We start from the raw sequence: 22853 nt of genomic DNA on the forward strand, positions 1-22853 counted from the left end.
GGCCCCCCCCAGCCCACCCTACCCCTGGATACGGCCCCCCCAGCCCACCCTACCCCTGGATATGGCCCCCCCAGCCCACCCTACCCCTGGATATGGCCCCCCCAGCCCACCCTACCCCTGGATACGGCCCCCCCAGCCCACCCTACCCCTGGATACGGCCCCCCCCCAGCCCACCCTACCCCTGGATACGCCCCCCCCCCAGCCCACCCGACCCCTGGATACGGCCCCCCCCAGCCCACCCTACCCCTGTATACGGCCCCCCCAGCCCACCCTACCCATGGATACCACCCACCCACCCTACCCCTGGATACGGCCGCCCCCAACTAACTAACTATCCAGGGCTAGGGTGGGTTTAGGGGGGCTGTCCAAGGGTGACAGGTTCCCTTTGAGTCAGGTTTATCCTGTGCCAGCATAGCTTATATAGTACTAGCTGCACCCCCTGTATATCTGTAGAACCAGGGTTATGATTTAAATGAATTGCTTTATTCTAGTAAACTTTCCTTGTTACTCATTGTAATTATTCTGTGAATGTTATTATGTATCACAATCTAATATGTATTATGTGCGCTCTAGATTTTACTGCCACCAGTCATAATAATGATCCAGTTAGTATTTTATACAAGAAATAATAAACCAGCGCATGTGCCGTACTGCCGGAGAAGCTTAATGCACAGTTCATTCAAATGGCAAGACATAATATATATATATATATTTATTTTTACTCAGGGATTGACTTTTTGAGTTATTTAATTATTTTTTGCCTTTCGCATTTCCATCTATTATGACAGAAAACTTTATGCAGGAATTTGCTAACTTTTGTTTGTTTAACAGTATTAATCAAAAATATTTGATTACAAAATAGTTAATAATATCTAAACAAAAGTATGCTCTAACATATACCCCAAGATCATCAGGACAAATAGGTAGATGATTGCGACCATGAGCCACAAATGTGTTTTGCTGCTAACCGGCTTAAAGGTTATTTCAATCTTATAAAGTTATCCCCAGACCGCTAAACCCCTCCCCCTTCTGAGACGTGGAAGGGGGAGGGCGCATATTTCGATTATTACATGCTGGTGACATCATGCAACTATTTTACATCACATATTGGTGTGCCCTATCCCAACCCCACCCCCTCCATGTCTAAGAATTGAAGACTAAGGGGTTATTCACATGTCCATAGACACAGCCATGCGTGGCTTGTCACTGAACTAGCGTGAGCTTTTAGCCCATGTTCACGCTATGTATAACACCGGCCGTTCTGTTACTCGGCCAGGTCACATTATGGCCGATGTTACTGAAGATCATCCCGGCCGGAGCTGCACGCTGGAAACTGACAGGTTCTCTGCGGCCACTATTCATTGCATAGCGGCCGCAGAAAACTGACATGTCAGTTTTTTGCGTGGGCGCTAGGGATCCCGACCGAAGTGTATACTATGTGTATGTATATATGTACTATGTGTATACAATCCGGTTGTGATTCTATAGACTGTAAGTTGCAACTTATTCACAGCCGGTGTTGCAAATCGGAAACAACAGCTGTGATTATTATGAAACGTGCGTAGTGTGAACATAGCCCTAAACTGTTCAGGAACTTCCGACATCATAATCAATCATGAAGCTGGAAGCTCCCAGGAACGGTCCGCAGAACATCGTCGGTGTACGGACAGAAGTCTAAGGAGGTGTGAATGAGCCCTTACTTCAGAGACAGGGTATATTTACATCTTGACTGTCTTTGACTTGTTGGTTTATTGGACATCAGGTTTAGTAGTTTCCTTTGTAAATACTTTGTAAATACGCTGTAATTTATACCTTTTCAGTATCTGTTTGCACAGTAGTGATTTGTCGGCACTATGATTTTTTTTCGCTCAGATGTCTTATTATGATTTATATGGGTCTTGTCTTAGAGTATGTGTACACTGAGCAAATCTTACGGAAACTCTCCGTTGTGGAATCCTGTCTGGCTCAGCGTGACACTGTTTCTCTATGGGAGGGCTCGCGCGCCTCTGCATGTGTCACTCTCCGCTCAAAGAATTTACATGTCAATTCTTTGCGTAAAGAGTGTCGGGAGTGGAGACATGCAAGACCTCCCATAGAGAAACAGTGTCACACTGAGTCAGACAGTGCACATACCCTTACTGTATATTTTATGTTTGTTTTGATATTATGATGTAACCAACTAGGATTTATATGTGTTTATTACATAGTTTTACATTGCTGTTAGTGATACTGGTATTCCATCACAGGACATTAGATTATGGGCATATTATATTTCAACCTAAAACATTATATATATATATATATGTTTTATATATATATATATATATATATATATATATATATATATATATATAAAATGTTTTAGATTTTTTTCCTTTGTACTAGAATATAGCGATGATTTGTGAAACTAAGTAAAAATTGTTTTTTAATGACCGTTCAATAGGCCTATAGCCAATTCCTTTATAATTGATTATTGTTACAGCTTTTTATTTATCACATTTATGGTGATTTAAGCAAATTAAGCAATTATTTTAAATTCAATCAGAGCATTGCCACCAGCTGTTCCCATGAAAGCAGCATGTGTCCTCCCCGCACTTGTGTAGAGGAGAAGTAACAGAAGTGCAGGACACATGGTCTCGTGGATAATTTAGATAAGGAAATCAACTTCATGAATAAGAATGAGTGTGATACTTAATAAAAGAGTGTAATAAAAAGAGAGGGTAAATGGCTGACGTAAGGAGGGATCTAGGGAAGGCCTCGTGCAGCTACGTTTTCCATGTCTTGCAATAGATGGTATTTAAAGCGGCAACACTTTCTGCCTCGTAAAACATACATTATAGAACCTGATAGGGTTTTCTCCATCATGAAGCAATAATATATCACTAAGCTATGCCATCACTTCCTGTATAAGGCCGGGTTCACACGCTGTACGACGCCGGCCGTTCTGTGACCCCTTCTTTTATCTGTCTTCACTATCGACACTCAACTGCTGAGGCGGGACACCACTGCGGCCGCTGATTGGCTGAGTGGGCATAGCGAAGACTGATAGAATACTGGAGACGCAAGTATACTTTTCCCACTCCCTGCTCCTCTGTTTGGCCTAAAATACCTGTGACAATCAACGCATCAAGATCAGCGGCAATATCCTCTGCTAATCCGGAAGGTTGGGTCTACATGAAGACACAGTTACACAATGAGACTATGTTCACACTACGTCATGGAACGGGTCATGGAACGGCCGGTCTCTTACCAAATGCGAACATAGCCTAACGCAGTATTGCCTGATTGCGTCTTCGTATCCATGGAGACCTGACCTACCGTATTAGCAGAAGATCTTGCCACTGATCCAGAATGTCCAATTGTGACTGGTGCATTTTAAGGCTGTGTTCACACAAGTAAGTTTCCTATTAATCACAGCTGTTGTTGCCGATTTGCAACAATGGCCGTGATTAATAGCAATTTTACGTTGTACTGCAGTCTATGGGGTCCCTGACAGAGTATATACACCTAGGGAGAGATTTATCAAACATGGTGTAAAGTGAAACTGGCTCAGTTGCCCCCGGCAACCAATCAGATTCCACTTTTCATTCCTCACAGACTCTCTGAAGAATGAAAGGTGGAATCTGATTGGTTTCTAGGGGCAACTGAGCCAGTTTCACTTTACACCATGTTTGATAAATCTCCCCCATAGTATACACTCCACCCGCGATCGCGAGCGGCCATACGAAAAACTGACATGTCGGTTTTCTGCGGCCGCTATTCATTAGTGGCCGCACAAGCCTGACAGGTCCCACAATGGAGAGTGCGGCTCTGGCCATACTCTTCATTGTGTTCAACACTGATGCGCCCACATCCCAACTCAGCACAAATGAAGATCATCCAGTATCATGAAGATCATCCATTGTCGGCCGAGATGATCTTCACTAACATCAGCAGGGTCACAAAATGGCCGGTGTTTCACGTTGTGTGAACATGGATGCATTAGAGATTTATTGCATATTTTCCTCATTAACCTCAATGCAGAAGTAAATAAACACACAATAAATCTTCAGTGTTACAAATGGAAACACATTCACTTTTCTATTGTCTAGGGTACCAACCACCACTCTGCTCTAAAAGCATTGATCTACTGTAGCTGGTGAATAATATAAGTATAATGTAGGTGCATAGAAATATATATATATATATATATATATATATTTCAGCTGCTGTATGTCCTGCAGGAAGTGGTGTATTCTCTCCAGTCTGACACAGTGTTCTCTGCTGCCACCTCTGTTCGTGTCAGGAACTGTCTAGAGTAGCAGCAAATCCCCATAGAAAACCTCTCCTGCTCTGGACAGTTCCTGACACGGACAGAGGTGGCAGCAGAGAGCACTGTGTCAGACTGGAGAGAATACACCATTTCCTGCAGGACATACAGCAGCTGATAAGTACTGGAAGATTTGAGATTTTTAATAGAAGTAAATTACAAATCTCTGGCACTTTCTGGCACCAGTTGATTTAAAAAATAAATAAATAAATAAATAAAAATTAAGTGAACAACGGCTTCAATGAAGTTAATTTACTGCTGCAAAAAAAAAAAAAATTCACAGCATTTCATTCCTATGAAAGTTTCATTATACAAAAAGTAACAATTATTTGCTCACAACGCTTTGTCTCTTATTCAGCATCAGTAAATCTGCAAATATTCTGCTCCGATGGTATGACACTACAATGAGAGGAAGTCTTGTGGCTGGAAATGGCTTTATGATATGAAAAACCACAAAAAAAGCGAGACTCAAAAGGCAACCCATCACTATATACGAGACTAGATGACGGCGGATACAGCAGTTATACACTGAATTATATCTCACTATACACATTTTATTGGTCTGCGGCATCAGTGGGATGAAACTGATTTTATAGATAGATTTTTTTTATTACGTTTTATATTTTTTATATTTGACTTTTTTACTTTAGCTTTTACATTTTATGTAGATTTAGTGTTGATGTTCAGGATGACCTCAATGAGTGATGTGGTGTGAGCGCCAAAGCTTCAGAGCTACCGCCCATTCAAGGATTTCTACTTTGAGTCCCTTTTTAAGTCTTTTTTTTTTTTTATACGACAATATGTAGAGTGTGGCATCACTTTGTTAAACAGACGTGTCGGCATCTATTTTTTTAGCATTTTTTAGTGTTAACATTTACAGTATTCACCCGGGAAACCTGATGTAAGCATTTCTATTATTCTCCATTCTGAAATTCTTCTTGCTCCCGATTTTTGAGGAAAAATAACACTTATAAAGTTAATGTGTCCGGCAGGGGAGAAGCTGCTAAAGTTACTTTACTCAGTATAAACGGCTTTCACCACATCACAGTATATCCTGTACACTCAGGGCTCTACATTGTGGTAGTTTTTGGTAACATAAAAAAAAAAAACCATTTGAAAACTTTTTGATTGGTCGGGGTCTTAGCGTTCTCTAAGAGTCAGAGAGAAGAGACCTTAAAGGGACACAATTTCCAGGCGGCACAGTCAGGTACTAGCAGTCCTTCTCTCCTTTATAGTTCACGTCTCTTTAATGCTGACTATCTGTATCTCTTCTCACCCTCTTTCTCTGGATCCGACCTATGTACGATGCTTCCATAAGCTTAGCCTTGGTTCTGCATTGCTTCCAGCTGTTTATTGGTTCAGAATTTTTCATTCTTTTAATTCTGCTTCTTTTTGAAAAAGGTTCCAAAATTTTTGCTTCTTTTTGAAAATTGAAATAGTCTGTAGAGTGTATGCGGATACTGACCCACAGCAATTGGCTAATTTCTAGGCAGGATTCAGTGTAATAAAGGTTATTATGATGGGACAACCATTGCTTCCAGTTCAAATCAACTCATCTGTATTGCGAGGGTTGTGTGATGCAGCATATAGACATCAGTAAGGGGGGCACCGAGGTGCAGCAAATCCCTCTCACTCTGGTGGATCCGGCCTCGCCATACTGTATATTAGATCATTACTCATCTCATACTACTGTACTGTACACACCACTGGATTCTATTATTTTACAATGTGTGCCCAGATGGGTATTTATCAATAGACTTTAATGTAGAACTTAATAGATTCAAAATACGCCTGGGATTTATACCTATTTTACTGCTGTATTTTGCATATTTTGTGTGAACATAGCTTTAAAGTGCAGTGGAGACACGTTCCCATTTTTTTTTTTTTTTTTTACATTTTCTACATCAAATCTTCATCAAAGCTATACAGTTTGGTAAAAATCCAAATAATTTTATTCCTGTGTAAAAGAACCTTTATACTCTGTAAGACTTTATACTCTCTCATCCACACATCTGTTTTTTTTTTGCTCTGTAAGGCCATGTTCACATGGTGTAAGAGACCGGCCGTTCTGTGACCTGGCATGCACCTATATGGAACAGGGGATTCAACAGAAGTCATAAGGTTTGTTCTAAATGAACGACATACGGCGGCACCATCTGCGTGCCGTCCATTTTTACTGAAGCATAGTCTGACAATGTCTATGCTGGCTCCAGCCTGGGGTTTATGACCCAAAGTGGATGATTTCCCCAGGACATCGCTCATCCGGATTTCTGAACTCCCAGGAGAAAAACTGATGTGTGGACGAGGCCTGAGGAAATAGCAATGTTTTAAGAACTGTAAAGAATTGATATAGGAAAATTACATAATGCTTCATTTTACAAAAATTATTTGCAGACTTCCCTCTGTCTTTGGTTCAGTATCAGTAAAACTGCAGATATTTTGCTCTGATGGTATGACAGTACAACGAGAGGAAGTCTTGTGGCTAAAAATGGCAGAAACCACAAAAAAGTGAGAATCAAAAGACAACCCATCACTATATACGAGACTAGATGACGGCAGATACAGCAATATATGGTGAAAACGGTCGATGTTTGTTAATAACGGCCATAAATTTATAAATAGTAATCATTATTTTATTATTTTATTTAAAAAAAGACATTGTGAGAACATATAGTACACTGCATTATATCTCAGTATACACAGTTTATTGGTCCGCGGCATAAGTGGGCTCAAACCAATTTTATAGATTTTTTAAATTCAGTTTTATATTCTTTATTTTACTTTCACTTTTTTACTTTAGCTTTTAAATTTCATGTAGATTTAGTGTTAATGTGTAAGACGACCTCAGTGAGCGATGTGGTTTAGGTTTCAAAGCTCAAGAAAATCCGGTTTAAAAATCACCGCTTCCTTCTATTCTGAAAGGAATGCATTTTTAGTTTTTTTTAGGTTCCTTTTTTTTCTACATACGTCAATATGTATAATGTGGCGTCATTCTATTTAATTAGGTCTGCAGCTTTTATTTATTTTTTCTTATTAAGTGTCGACATTTACGGTATTCACGCATGGACCGCCGTAACCGATGCCCGCCCTCCGTGCACCAATCTCACTGCCCTGCTGCCCCACCCCCTTCATAAAAACTGAGGTGCCGTTCTATAACGTAGTAATCCCACCCCCAGTGCACCATAACACCTAATTTACATGTTAATTAAAGATTTTAAATTTGCTTTAATCTCAGAGTTCTGTGTGCTATGGAAGAGATTCCAACAATTAGTCTCCTGCTGTTAGTTTTTGCCGTTAGTTCTGACAGAAGGGAAACTGTTAAATTTGCTTAGCCCTTTCCTGTCCCACATTCTGGGCCTTATTGCCCAAGTCGTTGTCCTGCCCCCCCCCCCCATTTCTCCATGGTCGCCTCCCATGTGATATAGCCTTTTTATTTTTCCATTGACATTTTAATTTAATTTTTTGCTGGAAAAGTTAACTTTTTATTGGTACCATGTTTGACTTTTTATTTTTATATTTTACTGTTTTCCTGGTTAGCGGAATAACAAGATACAGGAAGTCAAACTTTTTTTTTTGCCTTTTTTTTTTCAGCGTTCAAAATGCGGGATAAATTAAAAAGAAAGAATTTTATTGTTCAGATTTTTATAGATAAAGGGAAGGGAAATGTATTGAATATTTTATGAGGGGGGTTGTTTTTATTAGATGTTATTCTAAGTACTTCCTTGAAAATAGTGTAAGGCTCTGCGGACAGGCCGATACGGACAGTACAAGACCACTTACTAAAAGTTGTAAATCAGGTAAAAAACATAAAGAAAAAACATTTTTCTGTGGCCAAGGCAACAACTGATGGGAGCGAGATATTAAGTCTGATGATGCATTAGAAGTAACCATATCAGCAGGTCTGCGTCGCTACAACAGCTGATGTGTAATGTTCCTGCTTAATGAGGCTGTATAAGTGGTTCTAGCAATGCAACAGCGATTTCATAGTCCTGACTCACACAGGGTTTTATTGCCAACAATATAAACATCCCCCAACCTGTCCTCTCTGACTATAACATCTGACATACTGTCTGGACAAGTGGTTATACTATGAATAATTTCTTTGTAAAGTTATTTTATGGTTATATTGCCCCTTGTATGTTTTGTTGCTTTATTTTAGCTACAGTCAAGTCAATAAAGCTACAAATATAATATATATAATTGTAATTATTATTATTTGTTTCCAGCATTTTGTAGAACCACCATCACATCATTAATAGAGATGAGCGAACGTCGAGCACACTTGGGTTCATCCAAGCCCGAATGCTCAGCATCTGATTTGGCTTCATAAGTTGGATGCAGCCCTAGGGAGTCCGGGAAAACATGGATACAAATTATGGTCTATGGCTATGTTCACACTTTGTATGAGACCGGCTGTTCCGTGACCCAGCCAGGTCACATCATGAAAACATCATGCAGTACTGGGCGGATAATCTTTACAGCTGCTGAATTCGGATTCGGGTGCATCCGTGCACGCCCACATCTGAATTCTCTGCGGCACACAAAGGAGCATGCAGCCTGAGCCGCATGCTCCATTGTGTGAACTGACAGGGTTCAATGAATAGCGGCCGCAGAAAACTGACTTGTCAGTTTCTCGTGGCGCAGTTAGGGATCCCTGCCAGAGTGTATTCACTCCAGCTGGTATTCTCTCAGCCTTCAGCACAACGTAAGTTCCGCACTAATCACGGCCGTTGCAACAACGGCCATGATTAGTACGGAACTTACGTTGTGTGAACATAGCCTATATCTGTATCCATGTTTTCAGGCAGTCTTAGGGCTGCATCCAACTTCTTCAGCAACTGATAATCAAACGCTGAGTGTTCAGGCTCAGATGAACCCAAACATGCTCCAGGTTCACTCATCTCTAATCAATAATCAGCAATGTATATTTATAGAAGAACTGGCTACATTTATAAGTTACGTTGTGGAGCTATAAAATAAGGGGAGAGGTACCTGACCATTCATGTATATGATGTGATGTTTAAGGCTATGTTCACAATTTTTTTATGAAAACAAATTGTCATAGAGAAATGTGTCGCATTAAAGTCAATGCAAACATCGGCCGTTTTTCAGAACTGTGACTTATTAATTGTTTTTTTGGTAGGTGAGGAGAAACGTTGCCATTTTTTTTCCTTTGACAGCGTTCACCATGCAGAATAAATAACATTATAATGTAAAAACTGGAGCATTCTGGACAAAGTGATACCAATTCTTTTTATAGTTTTTTTTATATGATACATGACAAAAGTTTTTTATTATTATTATTATTATTATTTATTTATTTTTTTATTTAAAAGTATCTTAAGTGCTTGGCAGCGGGAATGATAGGCTGACAGAGCTCACCACCCCCCCTCTACCACACCTTTTCAAACTCCTTAGGTGGTGGGGTCACTGTGGACTGCAGAGGCATCTAGGGAGCCAAGATACACTGCTAAGTCCCCTAGGTGATCAGTATACAGGATGTGTATTTTTTTGCTAAATCAGTTATTATTTATTTATTTTTAAAGTGCCATTGATTCCAGAACACTATACAAGTGACGGGGGGTGACAAACAGGAATACTATAGGCAGGCATAACATGGCAGACTGGTACATAGGATTGGGGTAGATGTCGGGGAGAGAAGGATTGGGGCAGATGTCGGGGAGAGAAGGATTGGGGCAGATGTCGGGGAGAGAAGGATTGGGGCAGATGTCAGGGAGAAGGATTGGGACAGATGTCGGGAAGAAGGATTGGGGCAGATGTCAGGGAGAAGGATTGGGGCAGATGTCGGGGAGAGAAGGATTGGGGCAGATGTCAGGGAGAAGGATTGGGGCAGATGTCGGGGAGAGAAGGATTGGGGCAGATGTCAGGGAGAAGGATTGGGGCAGATGTCGGGGGAGAAGGATTGGGGCAGATGTCGGGGGAGAAGGATTAGGGCAGATGTCGGGGGAGAAGGATTGGGGCAGTTGTCAGGGAGAAGGATTGGGGCAGATGTCGGGGAGAAGGATTAGGGCAGATGTCGGGGGGAGAAGGATTGGGGCAGATGTCGGGGAGAAGGATTGGGGCAGATGTCGGGGGAGAAGGATTGGGGCAGTTGTCAGGGAGAAGGATTGGGGCAGTTGTCAGGGAGAAGGATTGGGGCAGATGTCGAGGGGAGAAGGATTGGGGCAGATGTCGGGGAGAAGGATTGGGGCAGATGTCGGGGAGAAAAGGATTGGGGCAGATGTCGGGGAGAAGGATTGGGGCAGATGTCGGGGAGAAAAGGATTGGGGCAGATGTCGGGGAGTGAAGGATTGGGGCAGATGTCGGGGAGAAGGATTGGGGTAGATGTCGGGGAGTGAAGGATTGGGGCAGATGTCGGGGAGAAAAGGATTGGGGCAGATGTCGGGGGAGAAGGATTGGGGCAGATGTCGGGGGAGAAGGATTGGGGCAGATGTCGGGGAGAAGGATTGGGGCAGATGTCGGGGAGAAAAGGATTGGGGCAGGTGTCAGGGAGAAGGATTGGGACAGATGTCGGGAAGAAGGATTGGGGCAGATGTCGGGGAGTGAAGGATTGGGGCAGATGTCGGGGAGTGAAGGATTGGGGCAGATGTCGGGGGGAGAAGGATTGAGGCAGATGTCAGGGAGAAGGATTGGGGCAGATGTCTGGGGGAGAAGGATTAGGGCAGATGTCGGGGAGAGAAGGATTGGGGCAGATGTCGGGGAGTGAAGGATTGGGGCAGATGTCGGGGAGAGAAGGATTGGGGCAGATGTCGGGGAGTGAAGGATTGGGGCAGATGTCGGGAAGAAGGATTGGGGCAGATGTCAGGGAGAAAAGGATTGGGGCAGATGTCGGGGAGAAGGATTGGGACAGATGTCGGGGGGAGAAGGATTGGGGCAGATGTCGGGGAGAAGGATTGGGGCAGATGTCGGGGGAGAAGGATTGGGGCAGATGTCGGGGGGAGAAGGATCGGGAACTTGAATTTTAACATGTCTAACTCTTTTTTTATGAACAGAGATGAGAGATCGTGAATTTGATCCATTTAACATAGAATTAATACAAGGCTTCTACCACATCCTCAGATGTATATACATCAAATTAATTGATTTTGAGATATTGTTGGTTTCTGGTGCTAGAAATGATACCGACTTTAGCGAATGTAATGATAAAACTTGTTTCCATCACTAAATGATTGTGGTATTATAAAGATGTGATGTGAATTACAAAAAAAAACCCCTGGCTTTTACCCCATCTCATGTTTTATATTAATGGCGGCGAGCAAAGTCAACGTTTTTCCCGTATAGTCTGCCAAAGATCGTGCTATGAAAATCAACACAGTGAGTCTGTGTGTAATACAGGTCATCTGTCTTCTAAGAGAGGTCAAGCAAAACATTGAAGCACAGATACCGGTTATTTTTGCCATATATCACAATTACTCCTGGTCCATCAGTGTCTCTGGATTATTTATCTAAATAATTCTCCTCTATCTGAACCTTGAGCAAAATGTATTTATTTCTGCTTATTGGAATGGATGAGTACTATCATGACGAATGACCACCATGATGCCATGTGAAATAGGAACTTTGTGTGAAGGGTACGTCAAGTATTTATGTCTGTCTAGCCGAAACGATGTCACCTGGCATGAACTATCACAGATGAAGCTTGATGACAAGCACCACCTCTCCTTGATAACCTTGTCTCTTTGTTTTTTGTAATTAATACAGGTAAAAACAACAACACAAAACTGTATTCAGCTTTCATATATCCTTGTCCTTTGGGGCCTTTCCTTGTCCAAGCCTTGTCCAGTATTTGTTTACTCGGTGACAGCTAATCACTGACAGCAGCGGTGGAGTCAGTAGGGTCGGCACCTCTCCACTGGGGACAGTGATTGGCTGTCAGGGTCACATTTCGGGACAATAGACCATTACTGAAGTGAAGTCTATAAAATTACTTCTTAATCTTCTATTTTTACCTATATCTACTTTTTATTTTTTTATGGGGCTAAAAAACACCCTTAACCCCTTGAGGACTGGTCTGGAAAGTGTCATATGGACCAGAGCCCAATCTGACCTGTCTTACTTTATTTGGTTATAACTCCATAATGCGATAAAAAAAAAAACTAAATTAGGATTTTTCTAACTTAGAATTTTCTGCCGTCACCGTGTGGATTTAATTATCTGATAATTAGTAATTAATTATTGACACTGTGATCCTGAATATGTATTTTTTATTTTATGCACTTTATTAAACACACACACACACACACACACTAAAAATATTTAATAAAGTGCAAAAAATAAAAGTATAAAAGTAAACTTTTATGTGAAAAATGTCCACATTTCATGAAAATTAACAAAATTAGGATTTTTCTAACTTAGAATTTTCTGCCGTCACCGTTTGGGTTTTATCATGTGATAATTAATAATTAATTACTGACACTGTGATACTGAATCTGTACTTTTATACTTTTATTTTATTATTTTATGCATTTTATTAAATATTTTTATTGTGTGTTTTTACTTTATTTTACTGTTCCACCTTGGTGACTTCGCTATTTAATTACCTGATAACAGGAATAATACATTGCATTGCTGATCTGCATTGCAGTCTATTGAGCTTGTCATAGTCATTCCTGATCAGTCTCTGCCACATCACCCTCTATATAAAGTGATTCGCTTCCTGGAGGCGGCCAGTTTGTATGTGTAGCCAGAGGCCAAGATTAAGCAAGGTTTTTGATCACATTATTTCTGTCATATTTTCATTTTTCCCAGTACAGTGGGAAAATCTTCTCTAACTTAAGGTTGATGGGAAATTTGCCACTCTTTTATTTAATACAATCAGGGTAAAGCCTTAAATCTGGGCTTTTCTCTATTCCATTCTCCATCTCATGGTTTATACGTTTGCGGGTTGGGTTTTCCAGTCTATTTAGGTGTATCCTAATTGATAAGGTTTTCATTTCCATTTTTTGGCCGTTGGATAGCCCATTCAGCTCAACTGTCTGATTACAGATACTTTACTGACACGGTAGAAAATAAAGGTTCTATGTGTGTCTATTTATTGGGAACTTTCTTTCTTTTCTCGTCTTTTTTAAATAAAAAAAAGGAAAATCCCGTAAAAGTTAACATCCTTAACTGTCTGTGCTAGGCCCCACAGGGTTGAAGAGAGTCAGAGTGCTGCCGCTGCCACCTCCCGGTGTCTGTGCTAGGCCCCTCAGGGTCAAAGAAAGTCAGAGTGCTGCCGCTGCCACCTCCCAGTGTTTGTTCTTGAGCCTTCTAGGACCATTGCCTCTGATGGGGCTTCAGCGTTCTACCTATGTCCTGGGAGAAAGTAAGATTTTATGCTGCTCATTTACCAATATCTACTGCTGTCCTGGGAGAAAACGGATGTTATGTCACTGATCCACCAATGTCCACTGCTGTCCTTGGAGAAATTGTCATTTTACACCGCTCATTAACCAATGCAGTGGATGTTCAAAATAAACTTTAAAAATTTTTTAAATAAATTTAAATGAAATTAAAACTATAATTCAATTAAAACCAATTAATTAAATTGAAATAATTAAAATTAAATTTACACTTAAATTGATGGCACTTAAAATAACTTGGGAGACAAAGATTGCCACACAGGGGGAGCTGAAAGGGTACTTGAAGGGGGATTGCAAAGTGTAAAATTTTATTAGAAAGATTTCCACTTTTCTTCCGCTGATCTATCAACGTCCACTCCTGCCCATGGCGGAAATTGAGTGATTGACAGGCTGATTGACATTTTTTTTTTAAATAGTCATTTTCCACTTTTTGACACTGTACAACAACCTCTGTAATAATCCCTCTATTGTAGATACTACAGTTTGGTTGTTTTATTGAAATTCCTTTGCATTTGATTTGCAATTCTTAACAAGTTTGACCCATAATTCGATAACGTTGCGAAACAAGTTTTCGGCTACTTTTCTCATCTATAATTTTTACTTTACTATGTCTATGCCAACTTTGCTTTTGGCCAAGATCAGGGATATTGCTAAACTAAATATTGTTAATTTAAGAATCGCACTTAATCTGAAGGCCAGAAAATAATAGAATGCTAAGTATTCCTTCATCACACTACATTAGAAGAAATTGTTTTATTACTACGTGGAGATAAATAGCGGCCCGTTTCCTGCCCGTTTTGGCTCATCTATCAATATCTGCTCCTTTTTTTTTCTCTCAAGGACACAATTTTCCCAATCTGTGTTATTCGAGGATTCATAAAATGTGAGCAGCGTTTCTCAATAGAGAAAAATATGAGATGTGAAGCAAAATGACAAGCAGAAGGCCAAAATATAATACATGTACTATGAGCAGTTCTCAAAGGTTACCTCTGACTACTCGAGCATCTTAATTAACTTAGGTCTATGGATTTTTTTTTTAGAATGTCACTTGCTTCAGGCTAAATATTTAACCCTCACAAATCCAATGTCTTCTATCCTGAGCAGACAGAATTGTCTCCCGGCGGTTTAATATTCAGGAACGCAGGTGGTATCTATAAAACCCTGTGCAAATAGCGGACGCCGCATTGTCGAGAAAAGGATCTGAAATCAGATTTTATTTTATAAATATAGTTGCAAAACGTGCGGTCGCTGGGGAAAGCTTCCCAGTAATAATGTGACACGTGATTGATAATTCTTGTTTAGCAAATAGATTGTGAAACAAGAAGTTTGATTGTGTGTGATGTTTGGTTACCGGAATGTGCTCAGAAATATACAATATATCATAAAGAACAGTGAAATGAAAGTGAATAGGGGTCTGCAAAAGCAAGTTCACATATAGTATTGCTAATAGGAACAGTGCAGATTTTAGGGCACATTGCAGGTCAGTGCGGATTTTAGGGCATCTTACGCGTTGGGGATTTATTATAGACTTTGACTGTCGTTTTTAATTTCTGCCCTGTATTATTATTTGCATAAAAATGGACATTATTCTCCTTTGGAGTGATACTGTCAGCCTTTTTAGGGCCCTATTACTTGGCCCAATCTGGAGGAGCAAGTGAGCCTCGACTTGTCAGATCAGCGCTTGCTTGCTACTCGTTTCCTGCTCGCTGTCGGTGCTATTACATTCACCAACAGCAGGGGGGGGGGGGGGGCAGGGAGCTGCAGGAAGGGCTGCCCGCATGATCTTTAGATCATCCATAAAAGGTAAATCAAGGCTTCCTTATCATCTTTGCGACAGAGTTAGGTCAGTGCATAGTGTGGCATGCTGCTGCTGTTTCATTATTTTGTGTTCACATATCACCAGGGCTTTGGTAACCCCCCATCCCCCTTTACGTGCCATCTATAGTAATCTATTTTATAAATGGTCCCCACCTAGCCTGTTTAGTTCAGGGCACTTTTACCAGCACTATGTCATGGCTTTAACTGACCAGAGAAGTAAGGGAGGAAGCTCAGCTGTGGTCTTTCCCAATAAAATAAGTGGTCCCCCTTCCCTCCCAAGGGATTATTCACAGTAATGAGATAAAATTTATTAACACCATGCTGTTTTTTACTTGTATTATTACATTACATTTTAAAATGACAAGTTTGCTTTAATTTTAGTACTTTAATGTATACATTTTGTATTGCAGAGGAGATAGGTGGCCTGATCCATTCATCTGCTGCACAGAATTAGTGAGTACATTTTCTCCTTTTGTTTTACTATTATTGTTGTTTTTGTGTTGGCCACAGCAACCAAGTAGACTCTAACTCCATTTAGGACACATTGAAAATTAAAGAAGTACATTTAATTTGTTGCTAGAATAAAACTTAGATTTTTTTCTTGGAACAATTAAGTTATGTTTCCACACTCCCACCAAGCACCATTAGCTTGTACCCACAATCTGACCCCCCCAAACCACTTGTACCTTCGGATAGCTGCTTTTAATCCAAGATCTGTCCTGGGGGCCATTTGGCAGGTGATGCAGTTATTGTCCTAAAAAACTTCTTTTAAACTTGCAGCCCTGTGTCAAACTGCCGTGGCCTAGAGTATCTGTGCCCTAATTTTACACCACCCCTCAGTCCCTCCTCCCCACCCTCCACATCATTAGGAATGTCACTGTCAGGATTTTTCCTATTCCTCTGCAGTGGAAACTGCACAGGTGCCGTGTTCTCACAGCTGATGAATAGCAAAATACCTGTCTGGAGCATTCCTAATAATCAGGAGGGCGGGGAGGAGGGACAGAGGTTATGACAGTCTAATGCATAGTCATTCTAGGCCACGTCAGTTTGGCACGGGGCTGCAAGTTAAAAAGTTGTTTTTTAGGACAATAACTGCTTCACCTGCCGAATGGACCCCAGGACAGATCTTGGATTAAAAGCAGCTATCCGAAGGTACAAGCGGTTTTTGGGGGTCAGATTGTGGGTACAGAGTCACTTTAAAGCATACCTGTCACAAAAAATATCTTTTGACGTGTCATCATGTATAAAAGGTTATTGATTTTAGCTGGTCTCACAACTGAGATTCACTCTGATCAAAATATATAGCTGGGGAGAGATTGAGTCAGCGTGATCTACTCCCCAGCTGGCTGTGCAGTCCGTCAATATTCTCAATGTAAGTCTATGAGAAAATATTGATGGACTGCACGGGGAGATGACCGCGCTGACTGACTTTATTAATTCTGAAGAGTGTAAATTTCTCTCTTTAGATAATGTGCTAAAGAATCTGGCATAAGCATTCGCTTAAAGCGCAGAAAATGTATATTCTGAAGGCGCACTTAAAGGGAACGTGTCATCAGAAAATGACTTCCTATTTATATAATGTTTTTACGTTAAACATTTTTTTGTGACATTTTTTCTAATTTCCCATTTTCTATTTAGATTTTAAAATAATCCTTATATCTTGCAGTTCTCATACTCACCACTGGGGCTAAAAGTAAGCTGAGACTTCCTGTTGTGTCTATGCTGATAAGAGGAGGCTGCTGTAAAGTGATCTGTACAGTATTGCAGCGTCATGTGACACCAGTAGATAGAGTAGACAATAGCGGCTCCCAATGACCTCTTCACAGGTCACAGAGCCGCTCAGTAATGTCTCACACTCATCTCAATGGGACAGAGTCTGTCTATTGCCCTCTATGTCCAGGAGTCTTGCTGTAAAGCATGTCACTAAATGCTGTTAAGAACAGCCCAGGCAATATGCCCCCCCATAACAATGTACAAAAAGTGAAATAAAAAAATTAAAGTCAGAAAATAGAAAAGATTAGAGTAAAATAACAACTTTTAGTATCCAACTCTAATCAGTAGAAGAAAATTTAAGTGACACATTCCCTTCAAGTTTTCAACACATTTCTTTTTTTAATAATTGTGGGGACAAATATATTTTATAGAAGCAACTGTTCCTTTTAAGTAAATATATAGTGAAAGTAATCTTGTTTATCTCCAATAAATTAGCAAATACTTATAATATTAGAAATAATATCTAATTTTCTTTTGTCAGACAATGAATATCGATTCTAAAATCTATGATGACTACTACGCGTATGATGATAGCGACAACGCGTATGATGACCTTGACGCGTATGATGACCTTGACAATGACTCCTTACATGTCTATCATACGGAGAGTGTGAATGAAACGAGCGCAGCTTCACTACATATCCTATCGTCCTTGATATATACAGCAGTGTGTGTATTAGGAGTCATTGGGAACGGCCTTGTGATTGCAATTATTGCATTCAAGATGAAGAAATCCGTCAACACCATCTGGTTGTTTAATCTTGCATTGGCAGATTTCCTGTTCTCTCTATTCTTACCTCTGACTATCGTCTATACGGCAATGGATCATCACTGGATCTTTGGCCGAGCCATGTGCAAGCTGAACTCATTTGTTCTGTTCTTGAATATGTACACCAGCATCCTGATTCTAACCACCATTAGTTTGGATCGTTGTATAAGTGTCATCTTACCTGTTTGGTCTCAGAACCATCGTTCCACCAGACTGGCCAGTCTTCTGGCTCTGGTAGCATGGATTGTTGGATTGCTCCTTAGCACCCCTTCTTTTATTTTTCGGGAAACTGGATTAAACAACAACAGCAACACCAACACCACTGTATGTTTTAACAACTATAACATGTTTGGCTACCATAATGGAAAAAAAATTCATGCCGCCATGACCATTGTCCGATTTGTGTTTGCATTTTTCATCCCTTTAGTACTTATTACTATCAGTTATTCTATTATCGTCTTCAAGCTTAAGAAAAATCGGATGGCAAAATCTGGAAAGCCCTTTAAGATCATATTCACTATTATCATGGCGTTCTTCATCTGCTGGTCACCATACCATGTGTTGCACATTTTAGAATTTTATGACGAGATTTTCCCACATTCCTTGTATAAGACTGGCATACCGATTGTCACTGCGCTCGCTTGTGCCAATAGCTGTATAAATCCCATACTGTATGTCATTATGGGCCAAGATTTTAAGAGGTTCAGGATGACAATATTATCAAGACTTGACAATGCATTAAGTGAGGATACTTTACACACACGAAGCAGCTTTCGAAGCATAACGCATCGTTCATCGATGACGGAAAGGGAGTCGGTGATATAGTGTGGGGATATAGTATGTTTGGAGTTCAACCAGAAATAGTATTATTAAAGGAGAAGCCTGACCAACTTGGAAATCTGTAGGCAAGCGGGGGTGGGTGTGAAAATAACTAACAGTCAAAGTCACCCGTCCCTGGGCCTTGTAGCATCACAGCTGGGGTTGTGCAGCTCTGCTACCAGCAACATCACGACCCTGGCTGACTGGTTGCCTGCTCGGCCAATCAGTGACTGAGATGGGACAGCGCTCAGCTTCGCTATGATATTTCTGGTGCAGGAGCCAGGTACATCACGGTTCCCTGCAGAAGATGACATCTGGCAGTGGCAAACGGGACCCCGGCCGCGCCACAAGACACGGGGGGCGGGTGAGTTAACCTCCCTTGCCTGCCCTAAGATTTCCAAGTTGGTGGGACTTCTCTTTTAATTATGTTGAACATGATGCAAGTAAAGCCAGTGCGTAAAATGGGTTTTTATATTTGTATGAAGAGTTTTTACTATTTTGCCTTGTTTCACATAACTAAAAGTGACTGAAATAGTTTCTTATAGGGGATATCCAGCATTAGAAACACATGGCCACTTTCTTCCGGAAACAGCACCACTCTTGTCTCCAGTTTGGGTGCGTGTTTTAAATCTCAGTTCTGTTAAAGTGAATGAAGCCTAATTGCACACCAATGCAGTTATTGTTCTAAAAAACAACTTTTAAACTTGCAGCCCTGTGTCAAATTGGCGTGGCCCAGAGTGTCTGAGCCCTAGGCCTGCAACGCCTCTCCGTCCCTCCTCTCCAACCTCTTTACCATTATTCATCACTTGTCTGCACATAGGCCTTAACGATCCAGCACATGTGCAGTGTTCAGACAGGTGATGAATAGGAGAAATCCTGCCTGGGGGCATTCCTAATTATGAGGAGGGCGGGGAGGAGGGACAGGCCTGGGGCACAGACACTTTAGGCCACGCCAATTTGACACAGGGCTGCAAGTATAAAAGTAGTTTTTTAGGACAATAACTGCACCACCTGCCGAACAGACCCGAGGACAGATCTTGGATTAAGAGCAGCTATCCAAAGATACAAGTGGTATTGTGGGTACAGAGTAATTTTTTATGTTTTTGTCACAACAAAACAACAACAAAAGTCACAACATATTTATAATTATTAAAAAAAATTGTGCACATTGTGGCCCAAATCTCAATTTTATTTTGTGTCCAAAATCTGCCTTTCATTGTAAAAACTTAAAGGGGATTTCTGATGATGAAACCTGGTTTTAGCTGTCTAATAAATAAACATATCTTGATAATTATTGTACTACCTTTCTGCGGTCTTTCTGCTTTCCTCCTGCTCCTGATGTCAGTCGGATCTGTGTTCTCCATTGTTCTACTTCCTGTAAGATGTACAGTCTGCAATCAAATTTCTGTTCCTGCTGTACACTCTAGCTGGGATGTCACACAACTACATCTTCCTCCCGCTACACCTTCTTAACTATAACCCCTGCCACATGGGAGGAGGGGGGAGGAGTTGGATAAAATCCCAGTTAGATCATACAGCAGGAACATCACAGAATTTACACCAGACAGGAGGTCGGGCAGTGGCGAGAAAAGAGCAGAGAGTTTGCATAGTGGAAAGCATGAGAGGCCACACAATGGCCGTAAAATAACTTTACTTATTAATGGAGTTGCACTAGAAACAACTTTTAACCTAAACATTATCAGTGTTCTTCTGCATGTAAGTATGTCGGGGTTCCTCTTCAGTATGACATTCTCCAATCAGTGATGCCGATATATTCATAGACATTTACATTCTTACTCATCAAGGAATAAAAAACTGATCTTTAGCACTTTACACCACTTTTTGTTATTGTTTTCTATGATTTTAATGTGTTTATGATTACAATTACCGTTTTCTATATGTTTTAAATATTACTATTAATAAAATGTACCAACTGCTACTCTGGAAGTATTCATATACTGGACATTATTTTATTATTTACTAATTGTATTTCATTTGTGTTTAAGAAGAAAAAACGATTTCCATTACTTATTTAGAAGATAGTTGTCCTGTAGCTTGCCCAGGCCTCTTTTCTATAGAGCATTTTACAATTCTGGGGGGGGGGGACGGGACATACATAGACAAAAGTCAGACATTACAGAGATCTACATATAATTATCCATACATGAGGAGTGAGGGTCCTGCTCACATGCATGAGCTTACACACTATTACAATGCTATACACTTAGCCACTAGGTGTCTCTCAAGGTAATTTGGTCTTTAGTAATAGCAAAAAAGAGACCAAATGCAGGAAGTGATGTCAGTTATCCCTCTGCTCTGTACAGACTAGTCCAATAAAAATGACTACTGATTGTCCGGCGGCCGAGCGCGCTCCTCTGTACTGTACACTAAGAAAGTAACTGATCTTAGGCAAATGTTACTGCATGAGCAGTGCAATGGGGCACTAAACGGGCGATAATAAAATTTAAATGGCTAACATACAGAAGGCAAGCATCATATATTTGCTTTATTTTCTGCGGCATGACAGGTACACTTTTGGGAAGCTTAAGTGGTAGTATTTGAAGTGGTATAAGTTACGTAATTCATCAGTATATAGTAATTCATCATTTATAGTCTGCATAGTCTTAATAGTCTGGACAATGTATGGAGGTAATAGACAATGTATGGGGGTAATAGACAATGTATGGGGGAAATAGACAATGTATGGAGGTAATAGACAATGTATGGGGGTAATAGACAATGTATGGGGGTAATAGACAATGTATGGGGGTAATAGACAATGTATGGGGGTAATAGACAATGTATGGAGGTAATAGACAATGTATGGGGGTAATAGACAATGTATAGAGGTAATAGACAATGTATGGAGGTAATAGACAATGTATGGGGGTAATAGACAATCTATAGAGGTAATAGACAATGTATGGGGTAATAGACAATGTAAGGTGGTAATAGACAATGTATGGGGGTAATAGACAATGTATGGGGGTAATAGACAATGTATGGAGGTAATAGACAATGTATGGGGGTAATAGACAATGTATGGGGGTAATAGACAATGTATGGAGGTAATAGACAATGTATGGTGGTAATAGACAATGTATGGTGGTAATAGACAATGTATGGGGGTAATAGACAATGTATGGAGGTAATAGACAATGTATGGGGGTAATAGACAATGTATGGAGGTAATAGACAATGTATGGTGGTAATAGACAATGTATGGTGGTAATAGACAATGTATGGTGGTAATAGACAATGTATGGGGTAATAGAAAATGTATTGGGGGTAATAGACAATGTATGGAGGTAATAGACAATGTATGGGGGTAATAGACAATGTATGGAGGTAATAGACAATGTATGGGGTAATAGACAATGTATGGAGGCAGGGGCTGGCTGGCAAATTTTAGCTTGGGGGGCAAGCACACAGCAGTGGCCCATGAGTAGCCGGCTAGTGGCCCATCCTTCAAGGACCACTCTAGGCCCTCACTTATTACGCTCCCCACATGAGTGCAGGGAAGGTAGATGCCACCCACTCCAATACTTTCTCCAGTAGCACTGTTCTCACACTTCGGATAACACATTCAGCCCTTCCAGTCATTTGTAAACAGGGAATTCCTACTGTTCGCTGTGACGGGGTCAGGGATCTCTTTACTGTATAAGTATAAGGGACGGCTCAGCGCTGACACGGAACCATCCCATAGACTTACATAGACAAGGTGACTTCTGGCCCCTCACACAGAGCAGTAGGAATTCCCTGTCACAAATGACCAGAAGGGAAGGAGACGTTACCCGAACTGTTGGAACATCGCCGCTGGAGGAAGTACAGACCCGGGGTGCCATCTACCGTCCCTGCACTGATGTGGGGAGGGTAATAATAGGTATAAGCTGGAGTGCTCCTTAAAGGGAACCAATTAGCACAATTGTGGTGATATACTATGCAGCTCCCCGAGGCTACCAGCCACTGAGTATAAGATGGTGGGAAAGCTGGGTGACCATAA

General features: G+C 40.9%; 1 protein-coding gene across 2 annotated transcripts in view; it reads left to right on the top strand.

Annotated features, from left to right (window-relative positions):
• The window catches only part of CMKLR1 (chemerin chemokine-like receptor 1), a 40529-nt gene extending 19732 nt beyond the window's left edge, over window positions 1-20797 (top strand). For both annotated transcript variants that reach the window (XM_069963969.1, XM_069963970.1), the window contains exons 3-4: window positions 15900-15942; window positions 17744-20797. In XM_069963969.1, the coding sequence (XP_069820070.1) occupies window positions 17747-18856 (1110 nt within the window). In that variant the 5' untranslated portion in view covers window positions 15900-15942; window positions 17744-17746 and the 3' untranslated portion in view covers window positions 18857-20797. The remainder of the gene's footprint in view (window positions 1-15899; window positions 15943-17743) is intronic.
• Window positions 20798-22853: the final 2056 nt, after the last annotated feature.

The sequence above is a fragment of the Dendropsophus ebraccatus genome, chromosome 3, assembly GCF_027789765.1.
Source record: "Dendropsophus ebraccatus isolate aDenEbr1 chromosome 3, aDenEbr1.pat, whole genome shotgun sequence".
Lineage (NCBI taxonomy): Eukaryota > Metazoa > Chordata > Amphibia > Anura > Hylidae > Dendropsophus > Dendropsophus ebraccatus.